General features: G+C 39.7%; 1 protein-coding gene across 1 annotated transcript; it reads left to right on the top strand.

The window, feature by feature from the left end:
• Nucleotides 1–9,395: 9,395 nt before the first annotated feature.
• Nucleotides 9,396–10,414, top strand: LOC127131643 (uncharacterized). The gene is made up of 2 exons (XM_051060554.1): nucleotides 9,396–9,894; nucleotides 9,981–10,414. The coding sequence occupies exons 1-2, from the start codon at nucleotides 9,396–9,398 to the stop codon at nucleotides 10,412–10,414; spliced, it is 933 nt and encodes a 310-aa protein (XP_050916511.1).
• Nucleotides 10,415–16,110: the final 5,696 nt, after the last annotated feature.

Here is a 16,110-nt window from a genome sequence, read left to right as displayed (position 1 = left end):
GGTTGTTACACCATTGAGGTATTTTATCCCTCTTACTCCATGTAGTCTGGAAGTCCTGTCACCTTTTTGGCAGGCATTTGGCTGAAGTCCTCCTTATGAGGCAATGATTGTGATTGTTTACATTTGTGCTAAAGACCTCCAAGTGAGGAATGTTACTTGATAAGACCTCAAGATGAGGCAATTGACAGATAGAAGGGATTAGCAATCAATCCTCTGTTATTCAGTGAGTCGTTCATTATGCTCGCACTACGTGCTGATGCTCTTGAACATAACCCAAGATCTTTGTATAGAGTCAGTCAAGTGGAATAGGGTCCCTCTTTCTGGATCCCCATGTTTTCTTTGATTTGAGCTCACTCAGGCCAGGGTTAAGAGCATGAGGCCTCATCCTCATTACCACATTTCATCAGCTTCACCCTAACTCTCAATGTTAGTGGTTAAGAGCTGCAGCACACCCCTACAGTTTTGGCTTGTTTGTCGAGGTTGATATGACCCCTCGGATGTTTGAGCCCCTTGTTGGTGTGTTTATTTCATGTTATATGTTTTTGTGTGGTGTGATCGTATCCCCATAGGATTGCTAGACTTCGTATAGTCTCTCGTTTGCATGTCAATTAAGGTAGCACGGTTCCTTCGTCTAGGACTTCCTTTTTTGCGTGGGCATTCCTAAAACACAAACAAACTCTTTGATTATCTTTTCTTAAGGACACGTTAACTCCTTCGACTACAGGTGAGTAAGTCTCCAAATGTCGAGCATCCGGTAGATTGCGTAGTAACGTCGTTCATCTAAAAAACACAAAACAAGTAGAAATAGTTTAGGGGAACTACGTCTCCCTGATTCTCATGCCAGATGAGATACGTAGGCAGGAGATCGAGCGAGATCTCTCCGGGCTACCTTTTATTTTTGTGTGTGTTCAACCTTTTTGTTTCTTTTGACGTCTCAGCGTCTGGTTAGTGTTTGTTAGGAGTCGGATATAAGTCCATGTATTGGCATTCTGTTTCCTGTTTGCGTTTGTTGTTTGGAGTCGGATATAAGTCCATGTATTGGCATTCTGTTTCCTTTTGAGTGTTTCTTTTGACGTCTCAGCGTCTCTTTTCAGTCTTTTGTTTCGGCGTGCGTTAGCCGAGCTACGAGTGCTCTGATTCTTTCTCTGGATAGAGAAGATACGTAGGCATAGGATGCGATGTCCTAGCGAGCATGTCTCTCATTTCCCCGAACTATGTTAACTCTGATGTTTGTTTCTGACAAACTACGTAGGCCTAGGATGCGACATCCTGCCGAGTCCGCTTCCTCCATCTTCTTTCACGTGTTTTATTATTCCAGTGTGTTCATTCTCTTTGAGCAGTTATTTAGTAACCTTTTCCTATTCTTTTGAGCGTGGATCCCGTCGAGTACGACGGACGTGAGGGGGTGCTAATACCTTCCCCTTGCGTAACCGACTCCCGTACCTTGCAATCTCTGGTCGTAAGACCGTTCCTTTCCCTTTCTTAGGTTAGTCCTGCGCTCCCTTTCCGTCAGAGGATGAATAGCGTCGGTGGCGGCTCTGTGTTTTTCACGCCGGTTGTTTTTCGCGTTGCGACAAGCGCTCTCCTCACTATCCCTCGAATACATGAATAATTGGCACACGCCATATAGCTTGAACATTTGTCGTCCCTCGTAAAACATATTCAACCAATCAAACCTAACTTTTCTCGCCACCGTGCAATCGAAAACTTTCAAACCTAACTTCTCGTCGACATTAATTAAACCCATCTTTTCTCGCCCCCGTTCGATTGAAACATTTTTCACAAAAGCACATTATTTATCCCTTTCTAATGCGTAAACAAACTAGCGCTTAAGTCTCCACCGCGAACGAACAAACCAATGTTTAACCCTTTGAACTTGATCTAAACACTCGTTCATTAAAAGAGACCAACAAACCGTAGTTCCCAGAACTATTAGTGCTCTAATTTCCTTATTGCACCATAAGGATACGTTGGCACGAGCTTGAGATATCTTTGCGAGCACACTAATAAAAAACCTCCCTTTCCCATTTTGAGGTTTATATTTCATTTATCTTTTCAATCATTTATTCACTCGAAGAAAACAATGAACATTAACTAAAATTCAAATCACAAGTTTAACTAAAAGTTTCCCGTTAAGTACAACGAACATGAGGGGTGTTAATACCTTCCCGTTGCGTAATCGGCTCCCAAACCCGAATCTGGTTGCGACGACCATTATTCTCTTTTTAAAGGTTTTATTGATATTTTCCTATTCCTGCATTGGAATAAATAAAGTTCGGTGGTGAATCTGTTCGAACAATTTTTTCCGCAACCATCGCGAGGGATCAAATTTTTCGGGATGTGACAGTTGGCGACTCTGCTGGGGAATTATGCTCCAAGCTAGATAGAGTCAAGCCTAGTTTATTTCTAATTGCGATGAATGTTACAAATGTTTTCTTCCATTGTTTTTTGCTATATCTTATTGTATTATTTATGCTATATGTGAATTGCTTCTTTGATATTATGATGGGTGGTATATGGTGTTTGATGCATGTTGTGAAATAAGCTCTGTACCCGAGCTTTAAGAAAAAATTAGAATAGGAAGTTGTGTAGTATAGAATCGAGGGGTCTACACCTTATTGGAACAATACAAAGACTCCACCTAGAGTAGATTTGTTTGGAATTTCCATCACACTATGGCTAGCCCCATATTGCAAGAAAACTTTGAACATGGTCTGTGACTCTAGGAACGCCGCCTTAACCTAAAGCCCGTTTTCATGGTTGACGATTAATTAGTATTGAACCGAGGGGTCTACACCCTGTTTGAACAATGCGAAGATCCCACTTAGATTAGATCGATTCAAAACTCTCATCATGATGTGGACAACCCACTATTGCGAGGAAATTTTGAACATGATCAGTGACTTTAAGTTCTTCCCTTGAAAACGCATCCTTAGAGCCTACCCTTGGGAATTTCAGTAATCAGAGACACCTATACTTCCTCATATTACCCTGGCTTACACGACACACATGTGATGATGAGTATTGCATTGTATTCATTTACATATAAAAAAACATGACAAAATTTGATGCATTCACATTTTATCAGCATGGATTACATATGATTTTCATAAACAAAAAAAAATCATCCTGGCTTTTGCCCATTACTAGCAGGATGATTTCCCGACACTTGTACTGAACCCTTGAGAGCTACTAAAAGACAAGGAAGCACTTGGAACATAATCAAGTTAAGTTGGAAAAGGATATGAAAAACATCAAAGGCAAGGTAGACCAGATGTCATAAGCTATGCTAGCTCAGTCAAAGAACAATCTTCAGCATGTCGTCACAGGGAATGTTGATTCCTCATTAGGCTTTACTATAAGGACCAGCCCAATGTATGATCTTCTGCCTAACTATGATCCTCCACAAGTGAACATTCTTACTCAATCCCAGTTGATACCATTGACCAATCCTGATGTTGAAAGGCTTCGTGCCCTTGAGGAGAGAGTCCGAGCAATGGATGTGAATGACAATTTTAGGCTCGATATGAGCTTAGTGCCAGGCCTAGTGATCCCTCAGAAATTCAAATTACCCAACTTCGAGAATTACAAAGGGGATTGCTTTCTAAGGCACCATTTGGTGATGTTCTTCCAAAAAATGGAATCACATACTCACGATGATTCACTATTTTCAAGACAATTTGATCGGAGCATCGTTGAGCTGGTATGTCAAGTTGAACAGAATCTATATTCAATCATGGGAAGTGATCAGTCTCCAATTCTACTTGTTTTCTGACACTCATTCAACACCTTTTCAAGAATTAGGTAACAGATTAGTCTACTTATTTTATTGTTCTGTTTAGTAAATTAGATGTTTTGCACTATTGTTTCCAGTTTTTAATTACATGTTGTTTGCATCATTATACTTCATTTTATGTCTCTTTGTGTTAGTTCTATTGGTTTCAGGTTTAAGCAAGAGTACCAGATGGATAGACAAGCAAATCGGACGTTCCGGGCCCGTCAGAAGAGGAAATTGGGCAACACAATAGTCCTATCATGGCCACCCGTGTTGCCCAACACGGGCCGTGTCAGGAGAGGACACTTGGAAAAGGAAAACAGGGAGCTGACACGGGTGCCCGTGTCAGTTGACACGACCCGTGTTAGCCTCTCCGGAGGGGCGTGTCAAAACTTTCTCATCAGAATCCCAATGCGGCCTATCGTGTTGCCTGACACGGCCAGTGTTAGCTTGGACACCTCACTTTCCAGTTTTTGCTATTTTTGGGCACGACTTATCCTGGAGGGCATTTTGGACTTTTCCTACATAAATTTTTTCATCAGGAACTATTTAGGGGATATTTGAATATGGATAAAAGGACTTTTTTTACGATAAAAAATTGGAGACGGTAAAGATTGAAATAGTGAAAAGCGGCGAAGAACGGAGATCCTTCAAGAGCGGACGTGACTGAAGATCAACGGAATTTCGAACTTTTTGTTGTCTCAATTTTATTTTGTATCTTATTTGAATAATATGAGAGGCCAAACCCCCCAATGCCAGGGGGTGCCCCTGAATTGGTTGTGTAATGACTTTGATGTTATAATTTCTTTAATACATGTTATTTGTTATTAATTTCAGTGTGTAATTTGTATAATGCTTTCTTTATCAGAAAAATCAAGATTGGTGTATGGTTAACGATTAGCAGGATTGCAATTGTTAAGGTTTTTATACAGTGAAACCATGGAAGATATCACTTAGGACTAGGGATACCCTATGGTTACCAGATTATTCTTGTTAAATTAAAATTACCTGGTTTCATCATAATCACCTGAGGACTTAGAGGTTAGGCTGAATACCAAAGGTTTCCCTCCGAGGTCTTAGGGGGAAACAATCTTAATATTCGGTAATTGAAACAATTTTCCTTATTAAGGAGATATACACTCAAGGGTCATTACATGAGATTTTCACACACCATCCTTGGCATATTATTATAATTTGTGAAAATATTTATTTTGTTTTATTTTCCCTTACAATGACTTTTACAAAACCCCAACTATTAATTTTGTTCAACTGAGTAACTATGTACACATATATTGATGCGGAATCCTCGAGATCCATCTTTGGGAAACATCCATATTATTACTACATCGGAAAAATAGTACACTTGCTACTTTCCCGATCAGGAAGACTTAGCCAATGCCTTTTTGAAGCAGCACAATTACAACTTGGACATGGCTCCAGACCGAAGGCAGATGCAAAGCTTATCTCAAAAGAGAAACGAATCCTTCAAAGGATATGCACAACGATGGAGAGATTGGGAGCCCAAGTGCAACCACCACTCTTGGATAAAGAATTGGTTGACTTATTTATGGATTCCTTACATAACCTGTATTTCGAAAGGATGGTATGCGGTGCGTTATCAGACTTCACCCACCTAGTGACAATTGGAGAACGTATCAAAGGTGCCCTCAAAAGCGGAAGAATCCGAAGCGTCTCAAACAGCGAAGATATAGTTCTCAAAACGAGGAGGAAGATGAAATCAATGCAGTCATGATAGATGTTTGATATTCTCATGGGGCACCAGCAAGACCTTATGATCCCTCGTCTTTTCAGCGGTCACCACTTCTAACACCATGTTATCGTTATGGGCAATCAGTAACTCCTAGAGTGCCATACCAACAACCATGGACTACTCCTCATGCAAATCAACGAGCTCATGGTCGAGGATATCAGAATCAACATCAGAACCAACCTAGACCTCGAAACAATCTGGAAAGAAGGAATTCTCCTCTCGATCCAATTCTTTTGTCATACAGTCAACTTATGTCATATCTGATTCAAAGCTCACTAGTAGAACCCAAGTATCTCAAGTCATTGCTAGAACCATACCCACCTAGGTATGATTTCGATGTGCAATGTGGATATCATGCTGGATCAATAGGGCACTCAAGTGAAGACTGCAATGCTTTCAAGGCTAAAGTACCACAGTTGATCGAGAAAAATTACATATCCTGTTCAGAAGGAAGCCTATTGGTGCATGTCAACCTCTCGCCTAAATGAGTTCGAAGACTTCAATAGAGCATATCATAATGCCAATGGTTCAGACATGAAGAAATACTTAACTTTGGCAATCATTGGATTGATTTGTTTTTATTGCATTTGTAATTTCTTTATTGATTAAATGCTACTTGTTTTTAAACATTGTTGTTTTTAAATGGTAATGTTAATGAAGTGATAATGCAAGTTTTGAATCAATTATTTCATATTCACTCATTTTTCTTCTCTTATTTCAAAGACAAAAATACAGCCATGTTCTCCACCTCACTTTCTTTATCAACATGTTGTTTTAGCAAAATTGGAGGGAGGATGACGAAAACAAAATACCCATAATTTCTTAGTGTATGCTTTCGGATAAAATCCTGCTGATGATGTACAAGCATTGTTTCAAATCCCCAAACATTAAAGAAATAAGGAGTTAATCCCTAGTCAACCACTTCGAGCCTAGAAGTAGGTGTTTCTTTCGGATCGACAAACCCTTATGTTTAACCTGGGGCAGGCTAGTGTATAATTAATCTGACTCCACATTTGAATTAGAAGAGAATACATCCCATATGGAAATCAACCACATGGCGTTCTTCACACACATCCTAAAGTGTCAAAGGAACCATACAAAATCCAAAATTTATATCTGTTGTTCTTCAATGACAAGTGTCTTAGCAGTCACAAGCCTTTCAAAAAAGAAAAAACGCTCGCTAAGTCGATATCCCAAAAGGAGAGTTAGGAAAAAAATTGGGCAATCCCGATGGACTAAAAGCTTCAAAAAGTGGTCCAGGCAAAAGTTAGGGATCAAGACAAAAATCAAAAGAGGTCACGAAAACCCTAAACAAAACAAAACAAGAATCAATGACGACCATACCAAAATCAAAAGGTCACCGACATCCAAAAAACAAAATGAGGTGTCTGCCATTTCAAGAAAGTCTTGAATCTTCATCTTTCTCCTTTCACCGTCAAGCCATTTTGAAGAATGTGGGTGTTCAATTAACTATATGTAAGAATGGAGTTAACAAGAAGAAAAGGTGGGTTAAAGTGGAATTTTGAGCCTTATTTCCTTTTTTTTCGAAAAGCATGAACCAGGCCACGTTACAACGCTTCAAAGACCTAATTGAAGCAGGGTTATTTCAGAAAGAAAACTACAGCAAGGTTGCGTGCACTGACTCCTAAAGATTTGCTAATCTTCTACATCGATGTCATTATTCTCGTTGTATCTTTCACACTTTAAATTTCTAAAAAAATTGTTGTGTTTGGACTCATGGTCCACTCCTCACATATTATCACATCATTCTAATAAATGATTCTTTTTAAAACTTGCATGAACATCACATTAAAATTACCAGTTATAATGAACAATTTTAATTGCAATTCATTATTTGACATCAGGGAACTTTTAATAAAGAGCAACCAAGAGAACTTTGATCATTCTCTAGAATCAAGACTACCTCATAACCCATGAATCAAGGGCATGTCACCTAAAAATAGCAGTTGGTCGAAGGAAGATTACTCCAGGAATCAGTTTGTCTGAAATAGTCTCCAAGCATATGTTGATTAGGGGGAAAATCATTTCAAGAATCGGTTGATCCAGAGAAAACCATCTCCGGACTCTATCAAGTAGGGGCAGATCACTTAGAGGTTTTATTGACTAGGGGAAAATCTCTTCCATGTTCAGTCAGTGTGAGTTAAGTTGCTTCAACGCTCATAACGGGGCAAACTACCTCAAGAATGCAGGAAAGTCAACCACTCCGTGAGTCGGTTAATCAAGGACAAATCCTTTCATGACTTAAAATTCTGGGGCAAGCCATCTCCAAATTATGGTCATTTTATTTCAAAATCTTTTTTAGGTAAACACTTTGCATAAGCCTATCACACTTGGGCAAGATGTGCTATAAAGGGACAAATCCTCTCCATGTTTTCAAGTTGTTCAAGCAAAAGCTTTGTCACAAGTCAGCAATCGTAGAGTTTGAGATGAATGTCGAGGAATCATGATATCACCCCATAAAATAACATTTTGACAGACAAGAAACCTTGTTGCAAATAACTGAAGGTAGGGAAAAACAAGAAAGGGTGGTTTGAAATGTTTTGGAAAAATAAAAACTTTTCAGAACTTAGACACACACATAATAAAAAGAATTCAACATAGAATTGTATACTGGTTCGCTTGAAATTCAAAGCTACTCCAGTCCACCCGGCCAAGGTGATTTCGCCTTCAGAAAGGACTTAATCCACTAATCTTGAAAGATTACACAAACAATCGTCTAAGAGAAATAATCCCTTAACCCTCTTAAGTATTCAGACTTCACAGAGTCACTTGAGGAAATATCTTAGAAATGATATGATTAGTAATGAACAGTGCTTCTAACAATAAGCAAATATTACAGAATATAAGAGAAAAAAATGTTCTCTCGTTAGAGCAGCAGCTTGTGAGAGAGTGAAAGAAAGTGATGGAAGAAATGTATTCTCGTGTATCTCTGGTGTATGACTTGTGAAGCGTTCCATCCTTTTTATAGGAGATTGAGGGGACCGTTGGTTGATGTTAATGACAGAACCTTGGTCATTGAAGAATGATTAATGTCATTACTCTCATTGTTCTTTCCAAAGCAGTAAAGGGAGCGTCATAACTTCCTTCTAAAAATAGTTTATTTCTATTGGCAATTTTCTTCAAGGTTAAGTTTTCTTGAATCAACGATTCCTGTAGTCAGAGCCTTTATTTAACAATATTCGTCTTCAGAGGGTGCTTGTATCTGACTTCCTCATAGTTTCTCTTTATTTGACTTCTTCAGAGCGTGCGTCTTCAGAGTCTGGATTCATTCTTTTTTCTCCGAATTTCTGACTTCTTTAATTTTGCTAGCGCTTGTGTTGGATCAGAGTCAGAGCCTTCTTGTTACGTAACTTCTGAGTAGTATCTTAGTGCTTGATTCTGTATCTGATGATTGTCTATCTGATTGTTTTGATCAGAGTCCTGCACACTTAGAAAAATTTCATTAAGGTACCATTTTCGTTTCATCCTTTGTTATCATCAAAATCTTAGAGATACATTGTAGAACTAAATTTGTTCTTACAATAACCTTCTCTTCCAGTATCCTCACGTGGGCATTTTTGGAAACCATTCTTCAGCTTCTTCCGCTAAGGTAAACGAGAACATTTTCAATTTCTTGGCTTCTTCGGTGAGACCGTCAACTTTTAGAGTGTTGCTCATGGTCAGAAATCTTTGCAAATGGAAAAATCCTTCCTGAATGAGTATTTCCCAGCATCAGTATTTCTGCGGAAGAGGTATGAAATTCTCAATTTTAAGCAGAAGGACGGGGAAACTTTGGGAGACGCTTAAAACAGATTCAAGAGAGTCCTAGTAGCCTGCCCAACTCATAATATGGATGCAACTGAACAGATGAAGATGTTTGTGAGTGGTCTCAAAATAAAGACCAAACAGTCGATTGATACTGCAGCCGGTGGTTCCACAAATTTTTCAACAACCACCGGTATCAAGAAGATCATTGAAGCTATTGTTGCTAATGAGCACATGGAGTTGTACGATATGTGTCAAAGTAAACCAGAAGGGGTTATAGATTTAAAGCTGGAAACTAATAAAATCCGTATTGAAGATACTATAGCTGTTGAAGTTGATAAGAAGCTGAAGGCGATGAATATAGGTATCCAACAGGTGGCGCAGGTCCAACCGGCTCCTACTGTCTGCTCGGAAATTTATAGTGGTCCGCACCAAACTGTTTATTGTTTTGCAACTCCTCAACAAGTGGAGGAAATCAAATTTTTGAAGAAGAATAATCCTTATTCCAACACGTGTAATCCGAGTTGGAAGAATCATCCCAACTTCTCATGGAAAGACCAAGAAGGAACAACTCATCAACATGGTCAGTACCAAACTCAATATCAACAACAACAGCAGCAACATGCCCCTAAAACGCTGATTGTGAAATTGGTATTGAAAGAACGGTAGCTCATAATGTTCAATTTCAAGAAGAAACCCAGAACAATAAGAAAAACACCACAACATCCATAAAGAATCTTGAAGTCCAATTGGGTCAAATCGCTCAGCAACTAGCTTCGAGTTCTCAAGCACAAGGTGTTGTACCTAGTGCAACCATGACATATCCTAGAGAGCATAACAATGTGAGCGTGGTGACAACAAGAAGTGGTAAATCGGATGAAGTTGTTGAGGAAGTGGATGAAGAGGAAGACCAATTGATCAAAGTGGGCCTTGAGATCAAAGAAAATGAAGTTGTTAGGGAAGAAGTGGTAGCACCGAAACCTATTGTGAAAGAAACAGACATTGAGCCCAAGCCAGTTGTTAAGCTTCCCTTCCCTACTAGAAACAAGAAAAAAGTACAACATGCGAAAAACTTTGAAAAATTCTTAGAGTTGTTCAAGTAGCTGGAGATTAACATTCCTTTGTTGGAAGCACTTGAACAAATGCCTACTTACGCCAAGTTCATGAAGGATATCATTTCGAAGAGGCATACCACCGACACCAACCCGTTTATTCTAACCAAAACTTGTGATGCTATTTTGCAGATTATGAAGATTCCGATAAAGAAAAAAGATTGAGGAGCTATAACCATCCCTTGTACTATTGGAGATAGGTCATTCAACAAAGCTCTTATTGATCTGGGAGCTAGTGTGAGTCTCATGTCGTTATCCATTTTCAAGAAGCTTGGTATAGGTGTTATGCAAGATACCAGGATGACACTCCAATTCACTGATCATTCGATCAAGAAACCGTATGGCATTGTTGAAGATGTTCTAGTGAAAATTGACAAGTTTGTATTTCCGGTGGATTTTGTAATTCTTGAAATGCCAGAAGATGAAGAGATCCCTCTCATTCTTGGGAGACCCTTTTTAGAAACGGGACGGTGCTTGATAAACACAGAAGAAGGAACAACGAAATTGAAGGTTTATGATGAGGAATTGAAAATCGATGTTCGAAATACCATGAGGTACAAGGATGATATTTGTACCAGTCATACTATAGAGGTTCTGGATCAGGTGAAGACATATGATAGTACTTTGAATGCACCACAGTCACCTTTGGAAAGAGTGTTGAGTTTGTCCATTTTCAATTCTGATAAAGAAGTGGACAATGGGGAATCTGAAGTGCTAGCCTTGTTAGACGCACAACCCCTGTGGAATGGATCTCGACCACGCATGTGGGAGGATTTACGCCTACCTCAATCTAGTGGGGAGAATGAAGAACCAAAGAAGGAGACAGAGTTGAAACAACTTCCTGACAATCTTAAATATGTCTTTCTCGATCCTGAAGGAAAATGTCCGGCTATCATAAACTCGAGCCTTCAGAATATCCAAGAAGAAAAGCTCATCCAAGTCTTGAAAAAGTACAAAAATGCTATTGGATGGGCAATTGAAGATTTGAAGGGTATTATCCCTACAGTGTGCATGCATAAAATTCTCATGGAAGACGACCACAAACCGGTAGTCCAACCACAGAGAAGACTCAATCCTGTAATGAAGGAAGCCGTTCGAAAAGAGGTGGTGAAATTGTTAGACTCAGGTCTTATATATCCTATTTCTGACAGCCCGTGGGTGAGCCCGATGCATGTTGTCCCTAAGAAAGGGGGGACCACCGTAATAAGGAATGGAAAAAATGAGTTAATTCCTACTCGAACAATAACCGAGTGCTGTGTTTGCATTGACTACAGAAGGTTGAACATAACAACTAGGAAGGACCATTTCCCTTTGCCATTTATTGACCATATGTTGGAGAGGTTGGCCGAGCATTATTACTACTGTTTTCTAGATGGATACTCCGGGTATAATCAGATTGCTGTAGCTCCAGAAGACCAAGAAAACACAACATTCACATGTCCGTATGGTGTTTTTGCTTACCGAAGAATGCCGTTCGGGTTGTGTAATGCTCCAGCCACCTTCCAATGATGCATGACTTCCATTTTTTCTGAAATGCTCGAAAAGAATATGGAAGTATTCATGGATGACTTCTCGATCTTTGGATCCTCATTTGATAACTGTTTAACTAATCTCTCTTGTTTTAGACAGGTGCCAGAAAACGAATTTAATTCTGAACTGGGAGAAATGTCACTTCATGGTGCGTGAAGGGATAGTGTTGGGTCACAAAATTTCCTACAAGGGAATTGAAGTTGACCAAGCAAAAGTGGAAGTGATATCTAAACTCCCACCCCCTGTTAATGAGAAGGGTATCAGGAGTTTCTTAGGACACGCAGGTTTTTACCGTAGGTTCATAAGAGATTTTTCAAAAATTGCAAAACCGCTGACCATTCTATTGGTTAGAGATAAGGCGTTTATGTTCAACAAAGAATGCACCATGGCCTTTGAGACATTGAAGAGCTAATTGATTTTAGCACCCATTGTTATTTCCCCCGATTGGTCTCTTCCGTTTGAGATCATGTGTGATGCTAGTGATATTGTTGTAGGGGCAGTCTTAGGACAACCAAGAGAGAAGTTATTACATGTCATTTACTATGCTAGTAATGTGTTAAGCCTTGAACAGATGAACTACGCAACCACTGAAAAAGAGTTGTTAGCTGTGGTTTACGCATTTGATAAGTTCATGAAATATTTGTTAGGATCAAAGGTTGTCGTGTATACGGACCATGCCGCTTTGAAATATCTGTTTGCTAAACAAGACACTAAGTAGAGACTTCTCAGGTGGATCTTACTCCTCCAAGAATTTGATTTAGAGATCCTGGACAAAATAGGGTGTGAAAACACAGTGGCAGGTCATCTATCCCGCATGTCACCAATTGAAGAAACATATGAAAAGAGACCGATAAATGATGAGCTCACTGATGAACACACCCTCGCTGTTATCGGTATCCCGTGGTTCATAGACTACACGAATTATTTGGTGGGGGGTGTAATCCCCAGCGATTTTGATTCTAACATAAAGAAAAAGTTTGTTCATGATTGCAGGTTTTACTTATGGGATGACCCATTCCTATACAAACGAGGAGTGGATGGGCTGGTCAGAAGATGTGTCCCGGAGGAGGAGCAAAGGGATGCACTTAGAGCTTGTCATGATTCGGATTATGGAGGAGACTTCAGTGGTGACCGAACAACAGCCAAAGTTCTTCAATCAGGTCTATATTGGCCCACACTGTTCAAAGATACCTAGGACATCGTCAAAGAATGCGACATATGTCAAAGAACGGGGAATATTTCTAAGAGAAATCAAATGCCGCAAAATGTTATGCTGGAGGTTGAATTGTTTGATGTCTGGGGAATAGACTTCATGGGGCAATTTCCACCATCCTTTGGGAAAAATTACATCTTGGTAGAAGTTGACTATGTATCAAAGTGGGTGGAAGCTATGGCATTACCCACCAATGACTCTAAAGTGGTTGTGACATTTGATGAAGAATAATATCTTTTTGAGATTCGGGGTGCCAAGAGAAATTATTAGAGATGAAGGCACTCACTTTTTGAACAAACTGATGGAGAATCTGCTAAAGAAGTATAATGTTAAACACAAGATCGCCACTCCATATCACCCTCAAACGAGTGGCCAGGTCGAAGTTTCCAACAGGCAGATAAAGCAAACATTGGAAAAGACTATTTACGCATCTAGGAAACACTGGGCACTAAAATTAGAAGATGCACTATGGGCGTACAGAACGAAATTCAAAACGCCCATAGGTATGTCTCCGTATCAGTTGGTTTATGGTAAAGCTTGTCACTTTCCACTAGAGTTGGAGCACAAAGCATTTTCGGCATCCAAATTCTTATATTATGATCTGGCTAAAGCGGGTGAGTCCTGAATCCTTTAGCTCCACGAGTTAGAGGAGTTTCATAATCAAGCATATGAGAACGCCAAATTCTACAAAGAAAAGACAAAGAAATGGCACGATTAGAAGCTGTAGAGAAAGGAGTTTGTCGAGGGACAACTGGTGCTCTTGTTTAACTCCAGATTAATGCTTTTCCAGGAAAGTTGAAATCCAGGTGGTCGGGTCCATTTGTGGTTCACAAAGTGTTTCCCCATGGAGCGATCGAACTTAAAAATCCAAATAATGGGGATACATTCAAGGTGAACAGACAAAGGTTGAAGCTCTACTATAAGGGGCAGAAAAGTGGTATGATCGATAATGTTCGTCTCCAAGGATGAGGGAGACGATCGTCGAGCCATGCGACGTTAAACGCAGCGCTTTGTGGGAGGCAACCCACACGGTTTTATTCTAACTATTTCAATGTTTGGTGTGTTTACAAGTTTATTTGTAGGCTCACAAGTACATCGTATAGTGCAGAAGAAGAGGGTTGAGATGAACTCATAAAAGATTGTTGGATACCAGAGAACAGAGTAACAGTGAAAAAATTTAGAATTTTTTGAAAAAACAGGACCCTGACACGGGTGCCCGTCTCAACGAAGCAGCTGAAAGGCCAAAATTTTATAGTAGGTTGACACGGCCGCCCGTGTCATCTCTACTGGAAGAAACAAAAAAAAAAACAGTGGCCTGACTGGCTTCTCGTGTCAGGTCCAACGGCCATATTTTTTCAAAACTTGGTTTTTTTGATTCCGTGGACCACACCTGGATTTTCCACCATTTAAACTCATTTTACCCTTCATCTACCAATAAAATCTGATTTTTTCACTCTCTCTCTCTCTCTCTCTCTCTCTCTCTCATTTTTACATAATCCTTATCCTTCTCCATTGTTCTTCAACTTCCTCCATATCCACACCACCAAAAGCTCTCAACTTTACCACTCTACTCCATCCAAATTCCCGGCACCCTTCACAAAAGTTGCTCTACTCTCCATCCTCTAGAAGGCTATGATAATCGTTTTTCCATTTTCCATATTTTTTTTTTGGATGATAAATTTTGTCGCAGGAATCAATAACCTAAGAGTTGACTTTGCATGCTCTATTTTTCTTGAGTACAAAGACTTTGATCCCGAGAGATTTGGTGAGAGTGTGAAAAGCCACAGGCCAAAAGATGTGTCAAGGTGAAAGTGTAGCTGAAGTCAGAAGTCGGGAAAGAGTAAAACAGTGAATGAAAAGTGAACAGGAGATCACGAAAGATCGCAGTAGCATTGTGGATGCAAAATTTAGGGATGACCCTCCTGATGTCCCGAGCATCACTTGAGGACAAGCAATGAGCTAAGTTTGGGGTTATGATCGGTCTCCAATTCTACTTGTTTTCTGACACTCATTCGACACTTTTTCACGAAGTTGGTAACACATTAGTCTACTTATTTTATTGTTCTGTTTAGTAAATTAGATGTTTTGCATTGTTGTTTCCAGTTGTTAATACATGTTGTTTGCATCATTATACTCCATTTTATGTCTCTTTATGGTAGTTCTATTGATTTCAGGTGTAAGTAAGAGTAACGGAGGGATAGACAAGCAAATTGGATGTTCCGGGCCCATCAGTAGAGGAAATTGGGCAACATAGTAGTCCTGACACGGCCACCCGTGTTGCCTAACACGGGCCGTGTCAGGAGAGAACACTAGGAAGAGGAAAACAGAGAGCTGACACGGTTGCCCGTGTTAGCTGACACGACCCGTGTCAGCCTCCCTGGAGGGGCGTGTCAAGACTTTCTCATCAGAATCCCAACACGGCTTGTCGTGTTGCCTGACAGGCCAGTGTTGGCTTGGACACCTCATTTTACAGTTTTTGCTGTTTTTTGGCACGACTTATCCGGGAGGGCATTTTGGACTTTTCTACATAAAAATTGTCATCAGGAACTATTTAGGGGATATTTGAATATGGAGAAAAGGACTTTTTTTTACGATCAAAAATTGTAGACGATAAAGATTGAAATAGTGAAAAGCGGCGAAGAACGGAGATCCTTCAAGAGCGGACACGATTGAAGATCAACGAAATTCCAAACTTTTTGTAATGTCCCAATTTTATTTTGTATCTTATTTGGATAATATGAGAGGCTAAACCCCTCCAATGCCAGGGGGTGTCCCTGAATTGATCGTATAATGACTCTGATGTTATAATTTCCTTAATACATGTTATTTGTTATTAATTTCACTGTGTAATTTTCGTAATGCTTTCTTTATCAGAAAAGTCAATACACTTGCTATTTTCCCGATCAGGAAGACTTAGCCAATGCCTTTTTGAAGCAGCACAATT

This window comes from Lathyrus oleraceus, chromosome 3 (genome assembly GCF_024323335.1).
Source record: "Lathyrus oleraceus cultivar Zhongwan6 chromosome 3, CAAS_Psat_ZW6_1.0, whole genome shotgun sequence".
Classification (NCBI taxonomy): Eukaryota; Viridiplantae; Streptophyta; class Magnoliopsida; order Fabales; family Fabaceae; genus Lathyrus; species Lathyrus oleraceus.
The sequence above is the reverse complement of the archived record's forward strand: the minus strand, read 5'-3'. Positions and strand labels throughout refer to the sequence as shown.